At 44.5% G+C, this 16924-nt stretch overlaps 1 protein-coding gene across 1 annotated transcript in view; it reads right to left on the reverse strand.

The window, feature by feature from the left end:
• The window catches only part of LOC137102945 (rho guanine nucleotide exchange factor TIAM2), a 40681-nt gene that overhangs the window by 10482 nt on the left and 13275 nt on the right, over positions 1-16924 (reverse strand). The window contains exons 2-8 of the mRNA XM_067482889.1: positions 12040-12206; positions 9982-11157; positions 7359-7836; positions 6672-6847; positions 3726-3950; positions 2059-2244; positions 1836-1982 (exon numbers count right to left, since the gene is read on the reverse strand). Of these exons, the coding sequence (XP_067338990.1) occupies positions 1836-1982; positions 2059-2244; positions 3726-3950; positions 6672-6847; positions 7359-7836; positions 9982-11151 (2382 nt within the window). The 5' untranslated portion in view covers positions 11152-11157; positions 12040-12206. The remainder of the gene's footprint in view (positions 1-1835; positions 1983-2058; positions 2245-3725; positions 3951-6671; positions 6848-7358; positions 7837-9981; positions 11158-12039; positions 12207-16924) is intronic.

The raw sequence follows: 16924 nt of genomic DNA on the forward strand, positions 1-16924 counted from the left end.
AATTAAAAACTATCGAGGGAAAAAAAGACACTTTGATACTGATTTGATCTGTTCCCTCATTGAAACCAAAATTAGCCCCAGAGAACCATGGGGGGAAAAAACTGAGGGCTCGAGCTGCACTGAAATTACAGGTTTGTCAAGTTGGGACGGTAATCAGAGCGAAGGAGCTGCAGCCAGTCTGGAGTCTGAGGACCACTGCCTGACAGTAAACACACCACCACCACCACCATCATCATCATTATCATCATCATCATCATCACCACTAATCACTAAAAACTGTAATGTTGTTAAAATGTGGAACAAGTTTCTGCTTTTAAAAATCTCTAACAAGTTAAAGGGAGTTTTCCTTAAATGAAAAACAATGATGTTAAATGTCTTCATGTATCACTGGAGGAACTTTGGACAATATTAACCTTTATGATCAAACAAATTATTTTCTAGATCTCATGAAACATTATGCATTCATCACATCACGAGCGACGTATTTCACGTTTGATATTACAATACGTTTTTACAGGACGTTGTGGTTGTGGATGTCTTAAAAGATCCAGAGGAACATGACAAGTTAATGAAAATGGATGTAAATGGTTGAACTCTTGTGCCACATGTCAGCGACTGAAATCCCAAACTGTACTCAGGCTGGAATTAACCTTTTACACTCAGATGCTGTGTTCAGGAACTGTGTGGGCCGTCAGCAGGATGTTTGCTGGACAGAACCAGCTGTTTGTCTCTTGTGGAGGAGGACGCAGAAATTAACTCCACATGTCCTTCACAGACATCACAGATCAGACTGTCTCTGTTCCCGGAAATCTTCAGTCTGTATCATGTGATCTGAGAACAGATCCACAAAAGATGCTGAACAACATCCAGCTTTACAAAACCCATCCGCCTGCCTGGTCTCACAGCATGTACAGGTGGTCAGTTCTGGCAAAGATCTGGTCCCTTCATGGGTCGTCACAGAGGAATGCGTCCCTAGTGGGGTGGGATTCAAACCGGTGGCGTTTTCCATCCCAACCCAATGCTCTATCACTGAGGAAATGATATTTTAAATTAAGCTTTTCCTTCCTTTACCTTTTGAAATCGATAGACGTTTTGCACAGCTATGAAGCAGAAAAGGTCTAAAACGAGTCTTAATTTCGTAAATAGAAGATCTAGTGCAAACACTCATTGCTCATTCTCTGGTGCAGCTGCAGCTCTGTTTCCACCATCTTTAGCTCCACATGTGTAAGACAGCGTCTACACTCAGAGAACAGAGGCGTGTACAGCGTCTGTCTGTCAAAACTCTGAGCCAAAATAAACCTTCAGCTGCACAGAGAGGAGCTGACAGATTTATCCTCCTGTGGACTCCAAATCCCAGACTCTGTGCATCCTAAAATAGCTCGCTGTTTATCAAGAGGGGGCCTCCAGGAGGCGAGGCTGATGGAAAACGTGGCTGGCTGATGCTCCTCAGCTGAAGCACTGAGGTTTTGCAGAGTCAGAGCTGAAGAGGAGCCAAACATCAGCTTCACAAAGAGACAATGACAAGTGAGATCAGCTTCCTCTAAAGTCTCAGGGAGATGAATCTGGACAACAACCACTGTGAATCAGCAGCTGGATGATGGAAAATGGCACATAGTTCCCGAACACACAGCTTGTGTGTTTCCAGTTTGTTTGCTCTTTGCCTCCTTTGTACAATAAGTCACCAAAAGCAAATTAGAGCAATAAAAGGATAAAACTGGCAGGAACGAGAAATTCAGGGACAGTAAAGAAATGTGGATGTGTAAAAGGTATAATTTCTGTAACAAATATTGTGTTTATAATAATCACAATCACAATGCAGCAGGATGCTGACTGACCTGGGATCCACACTGTCCGTCATCCCTGCAGCGTCTCTTGTGTCCGTCCAGAGCCTTCAGAGAGGACGGCAGCCCCCTCCTCCTGTTGTTTCCTCCTGACCGGGACAGACAGCCCCGCCTCAACATCACCTCACCTCGACTGCACACCTGAGGAGGAACAGGAAGTTGAGCATTTACCTGTCTGTTGACAAGATGTCTAAAAAGCTGTGGGAGCCGCTCTTACCAGGGCGTGGAAGGAAGACACAGAAAAGACTCCTAGGCGTCCCAGCATGCTCTTGGAGGGCCGGCTGGCCACAGCAAGGAGGCTCTTGGGGTTTGGGAGCTCGCTGCCCTGGAGGCTGGACAGATAACACCTCAGTCTGAACAGATCAAGGTTCAGCTTCTCCAGGTTCTGCTCCCACTGCTGGATCTGAACACAGAATCACAAAACAGGGTCATAAACTGTTTAGAATTTTTTCATAAATTAAACATGAATTCAGCCTCAGAGACAGTTACTTTAAGTCCCGATTAAGTTCAAACTGCTAAAGTTTTACACTAATCACTGAAGGTGAGTAAGCACCAGCTCACTGAGAACCTTGGGAAGAAAAACAGCTGTTTTATTAGCTGAGCAGGAGTCAGGGTAAAAAAAAACTAAGAAATAGGTAAAAGTAGTAAAATAACAAGAAGTTATTACTTCAGCACTTAGATCCCTAAGAGCCGTGGAAATAAAGGAGGCTAATGTCTGACAGTAAACTGTAGATTTCATTCAGCAGCCGCTTAATCTCTGTCACTGAACTATGAAACTGATCCCAGCGCTGCAGTTTGAACTCAGAGGTCGTATGACTGCAGATTAGAGGCTAATCTTACTGCTCAACATTCAATTACACATTTAAATGGGGGTGTGTGTGGGGGACGGTGGTGGTGGAGCTGAGTAGTTGGACAGAGAGAGGATGGAAAATGAAGAGAAGTGTGAGCAGTGAGAGGTTTCAACAGCTCAATATGAAAATGTTGTTTTGTGTTATGCTTCTATAATAAGCAGGTCCACTCATTTAAATTTATGTCTGTGCTTGAGTTACCGTGGGAAAGAGTCAGTGAGGAAGAAAGATGAAAGGGAGGACGGGGGTTGGGGGGGAATTCCTTTCTTTGGTCCTCTGTGGTGATGTTAGATTAGACTGATTGGAGATAATCACACAGTGAAGGACAAAAATAACCACAAACGTCTTCACAGCAAAGACAGTGTAGTTGTGTTTCCTTATGCTCCGCATTAAATGATGCAGCACATTTTATCCTTATTGTTAATGGTCTGTTTTTTGCTTATTTTATGAAACTCATCACCATGTGATTAGGGTCTGTTATCTTGGGATGGATGGGACAGAATGGTAAAATAAGCTGTAACAGAGGTGAGTGAGCTGATCAAGTCCTCATTTGGCTGGTGCATGTAGAACTTATATTCTTTCTGACTGTGCTTGGGTTTGAGTTGGTGGCAGATGCTGATGTGATACGACACTGCTGTCACCAACTCAACATTTGGTCCATGATGTCACTCTTAACAACCTCATCTGGTTCTATCGTTAGCGGGAAACCACTTGTTGTTGCTGCCGGTAAAAGTCTTAAAGAACATCTGGAACAGATATTAAACTCAAGCTTGGACATTTTTCTTCTCTGCAGTTGCCAGGACATCCTCCAAGCTTTTTGTTATGTCAAATCCTCTACGATTACACACAGAGGTTCCTCTGGCAGGTTTTCCTTTCAGTTGTGATGGAATTAACACTTTAACCTGCAGCTCTGGGGCTTCATGGTTCTGGTTTCCATTATACCAGAAGCTACTAATGACCTTAATGGACCAATCAGACTTAATTCCCTTCTTTGCTGGTCCGGCCTTTATCCCAGTAAAGGCCGTCACACACTGACCTGGCTCTCCACGGCCTTCCTGTTCTTCTGCTCCTTGATGACGGACAGCTGCAGCTCGGCCATCTTCTTCATCTTCCCGTCCATGTCGATGTTATGCAGCAGCGAGCGGCTCTGGCAGCGGAGGAGACGCAGCGTGTCCTCCCTCCCCTGGCGCTTCGCCAGCAGCGAGGCGCTCGCGGAGTGGATGGCCGTCACCCAGTTCTCCAGGTCGGTCTGGTTAGTGGCCTAGAAGAGGCAAAAAATGATCCGGTCATGTTTATTCACAGTTTCAAAGCTGGAAGTACTAAAAACATCAGGCAGTGCTGACAATACCTGATGCCATGTAAACTGGATAACATGTACAATCCTTTTTTGGATCAAGCTCTGACAATTATCAAGTCAGTTACAAGTTTTCAGAGCTGACCGTTGAAATATCGAAGCCTAGAAAGTTTTAGTCACAAAACCAGTGTTTTTGCATGACCCAAACTATGCTGTTTTTCTAGTGGTGCCAGCTCAGATCAAGGATTGTTAAAAGGTACCATTTCCATCGTCCTCTACACAAACTTTGCAGTGACCACCTTTAGACTTTCGCATTTCATTTTCACTTCTGTGATTACAACAGGGATATTTTTTTACAATTTTCTTTTAACGACGAAGAACAATGGACGCCATCCTCAACAGTTCAGGGGAAAAAAAAGCCGCGTCTGAACTGACCAACCTCGTCTTACAGGTTCAGTTTACAAGAAGTTCTGAGTCATGAGATATAAAGGAAAAGGAGCTTTATGGTGTCCGTTTGTGCTCAGAAGTCAGAATTACTGGCTTCCTGGTGAATATTTGAATACATTTCAAATGAAACATCCCCTGAAGATGGATCTGGACCTGAGCAACCCTGACCACAAAATCTATGTTTACATATATGCATATTTCACATAATACAATTCTAGGTTTGTGCCAACAATGAGTGTTTAATATATTAGATCTGTGCAAATATATAAGAGGTTATTCAGGACAGAATTGATTTGAGTACTGAACCCAACAGAATCACCTTTGGGATTAAATGGAAGATCTGACTTTGACCCTGGGGTTTGTTTAACAGGACATGGAAAATCCTGAATGGTGGCAGCATCGTGTTTCACAAACGATTAACTGGTTTAACCCCGAGACCTCACAATGAAACATGTCAGCATTATCGGGAAAGGAAATGATCTCAACTTCAGTGTTCAAGAAGGTTCAACACTGGGTGGATAGACTGAAACCAAAAGAGCTGAGCTTTGAGAGCAGCAAATTAACGATGGCTTTGGAGTGAAATAAATGCTGACATACCCAAAAGCCCATTCTGGTAGATTAACACCATGTTGTATAATGTCACACACAATCAGTTTCATATCTGGGACCTGATGGACAAACTGTGCACAGAGGACGACCATGAGATGCTCTTTAAGATCTTATTTTTGAAAGCAGAAAGCTTTTGCTATTCTCCTGGTAAAAACAGGCTTGTAAACTGGGCTTTCTGCTAAAAACGTCAGTGATCACATTTGGGCTGGAAAACAAGCAGCATTTCCTGTGAGATCAAAGCACAAGGGAGTCGTCCATAGCAGAAATCTGCATGCTGCAGACTTTGTCCCCTGGTGTCTGAATGCTGCTGCTGAAGCTTTAAGAATAAACGTTTCTGAGACACTCGGGACGCCTGTGATTAGTGAAATGCCCAAACAGACACGAACAGGTGGTTTAGTTTAGGAGGGAAACGTGTCAGAGGATTAACTGGCTCATTGTCGTAAAGAGGGACATGTGCTGCAGCAATTAGCCGGGTGTCGTGACTCCCATTAAAAGGCTTTCACCCTCCTCCACACTCCATCTTCAGCTCCTTTGAGATGCCAAAAGCTCCTGACACTTCAGCCCCGTTCTCCCCTCCACCTCGCTGTCCTGCTCCTCAGTGAGCCTCCAGGAACCCATGGAGACGTGTTGGAGGTGATTTACAGCTGAGAGTTACTCTGGAAATAAAGATGTCCTTTCTGAGCTCGTAAAAAAGCAGCGAGGAAGACGATCATGGGGGGACGCTCTCGAGTCCGGCTATTTGTGATGATGGAGACGTTTATGGTGCTGTTCCATTTGTTGAGGTTTTCTTCGATTACACGTCTGTCTTTGAAGGACAGACAGGGGAGACAGATTCAGCCTGGCTGACTTAGTCTTCAATAGACTGGAAACGGGATAAAAAAAGGGGACAAATACACAAAATACAGAGTAAATTGTCATAATGGAAAGTAAGCTAATTATTGACTTTTTGGGTGAAGTCCACACACAGACAGACATGTGAGGACAACATTGAGTTGTCTGCTGTGCAGACAGCGGTAGATCAGCTTGCTTTAGTAAAACCCTGGCAACTTCACAGTGACAATAAACAGGCACCACACCAACTTCTTCCACAACAAACCTCTATTTTTACATTTTAAACTGATTGTGTGATGATGCAACCATCCTGTCAGTTAAGACTTTTACGTCGATCAGAAAAATGTGCTCATTTGAAGCCAACACGAGCTCACCTGTCTTCAAAACCTATTAGTAGGACCACAGCAGACATTTGTGTCTTTCAGTGACTCTGGAGCAGAATCAGAAAATACCCACAGCAACAGCAATTATCAAGTGAAACAGATGCAGAGAAAATCCAAAAATGTTCTGAGGGCTGTGTGCATGTTTGTGGTGATGGTTTTGTGCTTCTCCACAATGCTGCGCCTCATTCATTCACACTGTCGTGGGACTGAAATGACAGAGTCAGCAGAGAAGAGCTTCCTGGAAAACTGCAGTTTTACTTAGTTTTTAAATCATGACCGTACAGGATTTTGGATCTAAGGGAACGTTTTGTTCGTGCATTCAAGGATGTTGCAACTCCGTACAAGCGAGTTTGAATTTCTGACCCCAAACATAATTCCCTGCTGCAGGTCACTGTTTACCCACGTCTCCCAAACTCACCTGAAACAGGTAGACGTCTCCGTACGAGTTGCTCAGACAAAACACGTGTTCCCTCTTGGGATGTTCAGGGACGGCCTGGACGATGCTGTCGTCGGCCAACAGGGCGTAACGAGGGGAAAGCTCCTGCTCGGTGCTGCCGTTCTTCCCGTAGGTTTCATAAAACAGCAGACTGCAACCTGACAGAACAGAACCAACGTTAAAGATGCAGGCTGGAGGAGTTGCCAGTGTTGAAAATGTACAATTATTATTCCAAAGACCACCCAGGGGAGGGTAAGACCACTCCAGGGGAGGGTAACCCCCCTCCACTTGTACACAACCTGCCCGACAGTAGACTGAGTCCAAACTCTGTAGAGACTCTTCTGTAATCCTGTCCATCTTGGTGAACATCAACTACACTTCCTCTGAGGTCTTCAGAAACCTCAGACGCACATCTAAAAGACCCAGATTTCTATAAATAAGACGTCTTTCGCACCTTATCTTTTCCCTTCAAACTAACTGATAATCCTGGAAGTTCACATAATTTTCGCCACACAAAGGATTGGATCTGTTTCATTATTGAATAAATCAACTAGTGTAATATTTTTGTCTCATTTGTTTAATAGAGTTCCATTTATCAACCTTTAGTGCTCGAGTGAAAATCTGATCACGTCTTAAAGAAACACAGACTAGTGTTGGATCTTCTCGTACCTTTCAGTGTGACCCAGTAGTGTCTCCACTTGCGGCGGCCGACCAGCTCCAGCTTCCTGTCCTTGCTGACGGTGATGAGGGCTTTAAAGGAGAGCCATCCGGCCCGCCGCACCACCCCTTGCTCCTTCTCCAACAGGACATTCAGCTGCTCCTCTTCTCCTCCCACCTCCGCCTCCCCGTCCATCTCTTCCTCAGCCTCGTCCTCCTCCTCATCTTCTCCGTCGCACTCCGACGGCTCGGTGCGCTCGGCGGCGCCGCTGCAGCCCGTCTCCAACTCCTGCATGAAGTTCTCGTAGATGTTCTGCCGCTGGGCATCGTTGCTGCTGTTCAGGCTTCTGGAGGAGCCGCAGTGGACCGATGGGACCTGGTCCTGGCTCAGAGAGTGGAGAGGGTTGGAGGACCACAGGGTGCTGCAGTCCACCAGCCCAGAGTTCAGTGTGCTGATGAAGACGTCACCGGGGTCACTGCTGTACGGCTCCTGGAGAGAAACCAGTTTATTAAGAATTAGGAATCTTTATGTAAAAGTACGAATACCAGACTTTCCAAATACTGCATTCAAAATACTACAAGGTACACTGTACATAAATATTATCAGTAACATGTCAAACTATTCAAGTAAAAGTGCTACAGCAAACTGTCCCATTTGACAGATTATTTTTATGTAAAACTTAATTAGATTACCAGTCTTTGAGTTGTTCCAAAGTGCAGGACGAAAACCTTTGGTGAGGCAGTTTTTACTGTTTGTGCCCAGAGCTGTTGGACGTGTCTGAGGATCTCAGAACAAGTCCGGATGCTTCTAAAGCAAACTTACAAGCAAAGCCTGGCTTTTGATTAAATTGTTGTATGTGCACTGTGTGTTTATTACACATCATTTATTTTATCTATTACTTTAGTTTCTTTTACTGTTCTCACGTTCACTCATCATTGTTTTCATCTGTTTTACAAATATAGAAGTTTTTAAAATGTAAATTAAGCTATCAACCGTTTGTGACTCTTTTGTATTGTTTTGCACACCTTTTTCTACTTTCCATCATAAAACACTTTGAATTGCGTCATCTGCACAAAAGTTGCTATATAAACAAAAACATGCTCGATTGATGGATAATACTGATGAAACAGTGAGTATAGATTTCACTGCTGTAGCTGATCCAGGTACTGTGTGTCTGGCTTTAACGAACTTAGGCAGGTAGACTGGGGGTGTCCCTAGATGAAGACGGACAGAAGACGAAGTTCTGCTTCAAAACTTGTCTCTAATGTTTGTTTTAGAGCCTTTAGTTTGGGTAGAGAGGTTTATTAAAAGTTTGAATATTTACCAATGATTTGACATGTTTGTGGTAGAAAATTGATAAAACCTTTAGGTCCAAAACAAACAGCTAAAAGTACTGAATAAATGCAGTGGTGTGAATAGTGCAGTATTTCTATAATCAAGTCAAAGGTGTGTCAGACATGACAGTGTCACCAAACTCTGACCCTGAAGCCGTTTTCTGTTGTCACATCTCTGCTGCGGCAGTTTGGTAAATTTGCTTTTAAGGTGTGAAGTGTTTATGAGTTAGTTTAACCGCCCTCAGTTTTCCCCCTTCATCACAAATAATTGGCTGTGAAGGGAAAAAAGCTAAATAACCCATTAAAGTGGAACTTCACCCTGTGTTTGTACTGGGATACGAAAGAGCGGAGCATGGACCAGGGAGGGGAGGGGGGGGGGCGTGAGGTGGTGAGGCCAAAGTGAACTACTGAAGCTGCTAGAAGTAGCTTCTTATTTATTTTAGTCATTTTTTAAAAACATAAATGTTTTCTGCTTTTATCAGCTTCTCAAATGTGATGATTTAAAGCTTTTCTTAAAAAAATTTTGGTTTGGTTTTTGGGCTGTGGCCTGGATTTTAAAAAGGCGTGTGACGGCTTTCAGGACATTTTCTGATATTATCAAGTCAAACATAGAACGATTAAACTAATTATTATCGTCAATGGAAGGAGCTGGACTCATATTCAGTAGGACTGGAACCTCCTCCTCCTCCTGCTGAATGTAAACAGGAAGTGATGTTTATTAGAGCTGTGTCACAGAGAATAAATATAACCAAACCATCAAATTATTTGTTTGTTTGGGAAAAACATGGATTTTAGAACAAAGAAGCACATTTTGTTATATGCTTCACTGTCTGGTGTTTCTATCATTTTGTCCAGTATTTGCATAATAAAAGAAGATGCTCAAAGTGTATTGAAGTAATGTTTTAGGGTAATAGCATGATTATAGAAACAATCTCTGCTTAAGATAATTGTAATAAAAACTAAGTCACAGCAGCATTTTCATTCATACATTGTAAATTAAATATTAAGAGCGGATATAACAGAGTGAGATCATGTAAAACCTAAAATGGGAAAATAATTTGAGCTTCTCAAATGGAAAAGAAACAACTAATTCTGGATCTTGTGCACATTTTAAAAAAGTGAATATTTACTCCACAATTGTACTTTTTTTAGTTTATGATGAAATCAAGTTATGTTAAATATTATGTTAAATATTGCCATCTGTTCTTCCTCATTTAGGCATTTGAAACCTTCCCATGCAGAGCTACTCCCGTCTTCCTAATAATCGATCATTTTAATATTTCAACCTGTTGTTTCTTACCTGGATCCTCCTCTTCTTCCTGCTCAGACTCCCCGTCCAGTCGGTCAGTTGTCTGATTCGGCTCTTCAAGAAGTCTTTGCGGCTGTTTTTTAAGGTGGCGCTGACGGACTCAGCCCTGCGACACGGCAGTGTGAGGGAGGAGTAGCACCGCTCCACACCTCCACCTGAACCCTCCTCCTCCTGGATAATGTCTACCAGCAGCGCCGAGGAAGAGGAGGCAGTCCTCGGCGGCTGCAGGGAGGAGTCCGGGGCTGTGGGAAAGCCGGGCAGTGCCGTGTGGCTGGTGTTAAAGTTATCCAGAGATGAGGCGGAGGATGAAATCAGTGCAAAGTCTCTCAGGTCTGGATGCAGGATCACAGAGTCCCCGATGCCGCTGTCTTCTGTCCTACCAGAGGAGGTGGAGGTGAACTCGTTGGTCTCTGCAGCGGGGAAGAGGAGGTTAGAGTTAAATCCAGGTGAGATGTCCTCCGCCTGAGCTGAGAAAAAGGTGTTATATCCGTTGCTGTTGGTGGCGGCCGTCTCCTCTGTGCGGGTGGAGGAGTAGGTGGTGTACCCGCTGCTGTTGTCCACGCTCTGCCCACAGGCGAACACGCTGTCTGCCGGCTCAGCGCCGGCGCCCCATGGTGAGTCGTACCAGGATCCGTCAGAGCTGAGCGAGCTGCCCTTGCTGGTGCGGACTGAGGCTTCTCCACCAGGGCCGGTGGTGGAGGTGACAGCGGGGAGGCTGGGTAACCCCTGTGGCTCCACAGGCACCACCCTGCTGTTGGTGAACTCCACCCTCATGCTGCCATCTCTGCTGAGCAGCACCTTGGGGCTGCCCCGGCTCTGCAGAGACGCCCGCTCTCCACAGATCCTGTTACTGCCCCCACCGCTCTCCAAGTAGCCAAACGGACTCCTGCAGTCCGCTCCACTGTAGCTCGGAGGAGACCCGGCTCTCAGTCTGGAGCCTCCTCTGGATGATTTGGGTTCATAATGCCAGGACGTGTACGGTGGGCCGGTGGCGTGCTGGGTCAGGTAGTTCCTCCCTGCAGCCTGGTTCCTGCAGCCCCCCTGGTTGCTCCTCCACCAGCTGCGAGCTGAAGGCACCTCGTCCCTCCTGGATGAAACCCTTAGCGAGCAGGAGGGCCTGGCAGGAACGGAGAAGCTGCTGTGACTGTCTGTGTTTCCCATCGCTACCTGGAGGAAGATCAAGCAGGATGACTTCATCAGCAAGAGAAGAAGAAAGTACCAACGCAGCCGTTTGTGTGCCAGGAAATGTTTCTGAGCCTCATCACACTGAAACGTTGCCTCCACAGAGACTAACACAGACACATGTTTATTATTCATCTGCACAAATATGAAGAATTTAAAATGAACTTGAGATTGTCTAAAGATGGAGCCAATGAGAAAAGAATGTGCTGAATAGAATTAAAACAGCTACTCAGCTCACATGTCAACCTGTCTGTCTCCATGGCAACTGACTAACCCCCCCATCCACTGAAAAAGACGACTTAGTGAGCAGATCGAACTTCATGCTTTGAGCTTTCTGACAGTGAGGCGACAGATCCACAGTAAAATACAGTAAAATACTGCTGCTTGTACTACAATACTACTTCTACTGCTCTGACTTACATTTGTATTACATATGACCAATAATTATAGTTATGCTGCAAGTTAAATCACTTCTGGGTTGTTTTTTGTTAAATCAGTGTGTACGGCCACAGAGCAACGCTCCCCCAGGACCACGGTGCTACGCAAGACACACAACCGCATAAGCTGTGCATCGTTAAACTGAACAAAACTTAAGCTACGACAGGAAACAAAGTGCACATGAGTAAAAAGACGTTAGTCACATATTTCACGAGTTATTTTTTCCAAAACGTGAAGAGGCCCTTCTTCAAAGTGACTGCTGCTGTTACTCCTCTGCATGTACACAGTGCTGCTCCGTTCTCTTAACACGGGGAAAAGGTTTAAATGCTCTTTTGAAGCCATAAACTTTTCTTTCACATATGTTGTTGCAGCAGGAATAAAATAAACGTCTTTGAAGATAAGAGACAGTAAAAGTGGATCAACTTTTACCTTTGTGTTGTTTTGTCTTCACAAGGAGAAACTCTGCGTCTCCATGCTCCGTCCTGCTGCCTCCTCTCTTCAGTACTGAAGCCTCGCCTCCTCCAGCTGCTTCCTCGCTCTCTCCCTCACTCAGTGTTTGTCTATGTCCCTCACCCCCTCTCCTCACACCGGCTCATCTGTGGAGAACAGAGGGAGGGAGGAGCTGCATGAGCTTCAGCACAGACTTTGCTTTTGTATAACCCCCCCTCCCCTCTTCCATGACGTCCCTCCTTAAACCAGACTCCTCTCGGTCTTCTGTTTAGTTTGGTTTTCTGGTGTGCTGAACAATTTTCTCCTCATTTTCTCGGTTTCTTTTATGCCTCAGCATCAATCTGAAATCATCACACTGGGGATATTTTAGGTTACTGTCCAACTCTAGACGTTTGACAGAGCTCATACACATCTGATTTCACCTCTAGTCATACACTCCAAGATGCTGAATTCAGGCTGTTGGCCTGATGTATGAATTCAAACCATCACAGTAAATATGGATCCAATGACAGAGACAAAACCAAGACTCTACGATGCCTGTCCAAGTCAAAATTGTCCACAACTAAAAGACAAGTCCATAATCCAACTCCCCGGAACACTGTCTCTATAAACTAAGTCAAAGCATCCACAAGATAATAGGTCTGAGTCTCAAAACCAATGAGACTAAAAGAAGAATGACATTTCACATTAAAGTCAGTTTCTGAGACAGAGCTGAAAGAGACATGTCAAAGAAGTCCCTGTGAAAACAAAAATGAGACTAAGACACTGTTCTTACATAGTTACTGATGTGAATTTGAATCTGCCATTTTTAGATTTTATGCCAAAGTCCTTCAAAGTTCTGGCTGATCCTTCATGACCTAAAGTCTTTCTTCCTAAATTGTAAAATCTACGATGCTAATCACAGTTCATTTGAAAGCCAGGAGACCTGTGAGCTTTCCAAACAAGTGCTTATTTCCTGAGAGCTGGGAGGAGGTCAAAGGTCACGGTGGACAGCCATCTCAAGCAGGCCGACGCCCATCCCGTTCCACGAGTCAGAGCTGAAGAGGAAGGAGGGGGAGGAGAGGCACTGACCTTTGACCCATCACTGAAATGAGACCGGAGGAGCTGAGGGGAAACCTCGACAGCTGGAACGAGCCGACTGTGACACGGACCGAGGAGGCAGTGGCTCAACATTTCCAGTTGTGTTTGAACACTGCTTCAGCTGCTTTTAGTCTCAACAACAAAACAGCTGGTTTGTCCAAAAATACACAAGTGACCAATACGTGATTAGCTGCTTCTTCTGGTTGAGTTTGGGCAGCTGGTTGGAGAAAGATGGTCATGGTGATTGCTCTGCAGTGTTCGCTTCATGTTCACACACTGAGCACCGAGTCAGATTCATGTACGTTGTCAGTGTAGCATAAACAGAAGTATAGGCTGTCTGCTGTCCACGTCTCTGTGGAGTAATTCAATGTGGACTTTTCCAGCATGGCTTCACGTCCTGCTTTGTTTATTAGAACTAAACATTATTGTCTCTGTGACCTTTAAAAGAGTAAAAATAGTTCCCTGCAAATTGTAAACTTCAGTGGTGAAACTACTGAGATGAACCGATAATCAGAACCCAACCACAAAGAGTTAAGCCACAACAATAGAACCAAGGAGACTGAACATTTGGAATTTTCTTTGCTGATAATTATTGGTGTGAACAACCAAATGACCAAAGTCAGAAACATGAGCATGAGCAGACTTGCATTACACAAAGAGAAATGAAGTTTTAGGACAAACAACAGGATGTTTAAAAAGTGAGAATTTAACCTGCTGTTAAACAAATTCATCATTTTCTTTAAATGAATCTAAAGTTCATTGGCTATAGAAAAGCGCTGACAGACACCTGCTGAGTTTCTGTCAACGTCCTGGGACGTTTAAGAATGATAAAACACAATAAGCACTTCTGCTGCAGGGAAACATCCATTTCTGTGTATGAGATCAACATGTCATATTTCTGTGGTAAAAAGTTTCCAGGGACGAGCGAGTTTTTCTCCTCTGTGTGCAGTAAACTACAAACAGCTGAGGGTATTTTGCAGACTTAATGACACAAAATACCACCTACTACCAAAATGTTCCACAACTAATTGTTGGAGTTTGTAAAATTCAGCGTGCAGACAAACTTCCTCAAAAACAAGAAAAGTAGTGTGAACTAATCCATAGATTTCATTGATTATTGGAGCAGAACAGAAACAAGGAGCTTGTCGAACTTGATCCTGCTGATCCAACTACAACTGCATTGAATAATGTCAAATAATTTCTGAAGGAGAAAAATCTGTCTGTGAGGTTCTGCAGCATCCCTGTGTCAGTCCCTCCCCCCACTTCAGGCCGGTGCTGTTTTGTGCTCTGAAAGGAGAAAGTCTGCCGTCTACTTTTGTCTTCTCGTCCTATCGGCCATCTGCCGGCTCACAGACCCAGCCCGCCACGGGTAGCCCCCTCGCATTCTTCACTAACAAAGACCCCCCCTCATCTCCATGGCCTCCTCCCCCCGCCAGGCGTGAGGTTGGCATATTGAAAGAATTCATCAGATTTGCGCTGAAAAGATCCTGTTTGTATGCAGCAATGCCACCTGTTCAAATCTGCCCACAAAACAAATGGAACAAAAATCCAGGTGACGAGTTTCTTCATTCCAAAACACTCGGTTAAGACTCTTTGACTTCAGATCTCTGCACTAAGAATATTCAGTGATTCAGAGCATTTGGAAGAAGTTTTAACAAACTAACAAATCCCACTTGTTTTTTTCCCCCATAGTATCATGAAGTTTTTGTCTCACAGCCAAAGCAGGAAGCAGGAAGTCCAGACCAGGCATAAATAGCAGGAAGCTGCAACAGCTCCTGCAGCACACACATGAACACACACACTCATGCACTGCATTCATATTTATGTTTCTTACTATAATGTACTTTTGATTTGAACTGATTTTATGTTTTTGTAACATTTCATGGCTGTCGTCTGTTTTCAGGCTGTAGGGGACGTTGTGCGGCTCAGGTCTGCGTCCTCTCACCGTTTTCTTCATATAGGTTTCTATTTTGTTACTGTGCATCCTGGCACAGGGATCCTCAGCTGCTCTAAAGTTGGGGGGTAAGTGCGGGTGTGGGTCTGTTTCCGGAGCGGGCTGACTGGGGTCCTTGTCCTGGTACTGTAGGCAGACGGGTGGGGACCCAAGACTCAGGTGGGGCTCTTGTGTTGGATTTGGTGTGACCTTTGCAGCTGCTTCCTCCTCTGCAGAGACTCCAACATGCAGAACAACATTTACAGAAGCTTCTCTGAGGATTTTGACAGGAATCACTCAGACCAGCATTTCTAATAGAGGAAGTCCAGAATTACAGGGTGTCTTGCTCAGTACAAGGACTGGAAGCAGTTAGTCAGGGTCCATCAAAAGTGAACCGAACGCTCAGCGGAGAAGTCAAATCACATCTAGTCACCATCTCTGAGTTATTGGCACTTTACTAAAAACCCACAGATAACCTTCTGCTGGTTAAACCAAACTACATATGACCCGGGACCAAATGTGATTAGAGTCTCTTTAGCTCTGCTGCACCACCTGTGTTTGTCAGCCTGCCCGAAACCAGCAACACTTCAGCCAATTAATTCTCAATTAGAGCGGAGGAGATCCATCCATCACAGCAGCTGAATAGGCTGCTGGGACACATGATGATGATGATGATGATGGAGACTGGACAACAGGCTACAGTGATGGCCCAAAAAACCAAAACCTTCTTTGTAGTAGCAGCAATGATCACCATCTTTTTCCTCCTCAGTACATGACAGAGGAGTTAGTCTGATGTGATGTCCGAGAAATGCAGGTTTTGTCCAAGCCAAAGCTCAAAAACCCAAAGATATTCAGCTCTTTCTAACAGCTTGAAAAAAAGCCAACCGATACAATTGAAATTGTGCAAATTCATCAAATTCAAAGGAAACGAGAGAAAAACTGGGCTGAAGAAAACTGCCTTTACAGTTCGAAAGCACATCGGAGCCGTGCATTTAAAAAAGAAAGATGCTGTGGCGGTTGCCTGATAGAAACGTCATCAACTTGCCCATTTTCTCACTTCGAAGCACCGTGCTCCACTTATGGGCTCATGCTTAATCCAGACCTTGCAATTGAGGGATCGCAGGATAAAGTCTGGAAAATGTCAGGAGCACCTAACTCAGACATTTGCATTTGCACATACACCACCTCTGGATAAAGTCCAGAGAATTTCAGGATTCCCATGCACGTGTGAAAGCCAAATCTTTACTATTCTTTATAAAGCAAGAAACAAAGTCTGCATACAGTAACAAAAGTACTGACCACCAGAAAAGTTCTGTTTGGACAATGACTTAAAGAAACAAGTATTCACAATGAAGAGACTCCCCGAGGCCCCTCAGCAAAGCTCTACTAAACGATCAGCTCCATAACATCCGTCACTGCAACAAGCGTCCAAACTCGGAAAACTGAATCCAATCAGACAACTGTGAGCTTCTTGGTGAAGTGCATCAGAGCTGAATGGACAAAACGTGTGTGATCACACTTCTTTCTTTCGCCTTTGTGGCGAGGAGAGGTCTGAACAAAGCAGCGACGAGTGCCCAGCGTCGCTCCTTTCGGTTCAGTGTCCAGATGCTGCTGCGGGGCCTCTGGCCTCCAGAACATTCATCAAAATGTAAGATTCACTGTCACAGAGACAAGTGCAGCTCAGTGGGCAGAGCTGTGAGGACACAGTCTCTTTAAAGCCATGTAGACAAGACGCTGGGGTTCTGTAAATACCAGGGGATGAAAGACTCATCCTGAACAAAGCTATTTCGAGACATTTTGAATGTTATCAAGCCATTAACTGGCTGTTATCAGTTCGTACCACACCCATAA

This window comes from Channa argus, chromosome 17 (assembly GCF_033026475.1).
Source record: "Channa argus isolate prfri chromosome 17, Channa argus male v1.0, whole genome shotgun sequence".
NCBI lineage: Eukaryota > Metazoa > Chordata > Actinopteri > Anabantiformes > Channidae > Channa > Channa argus.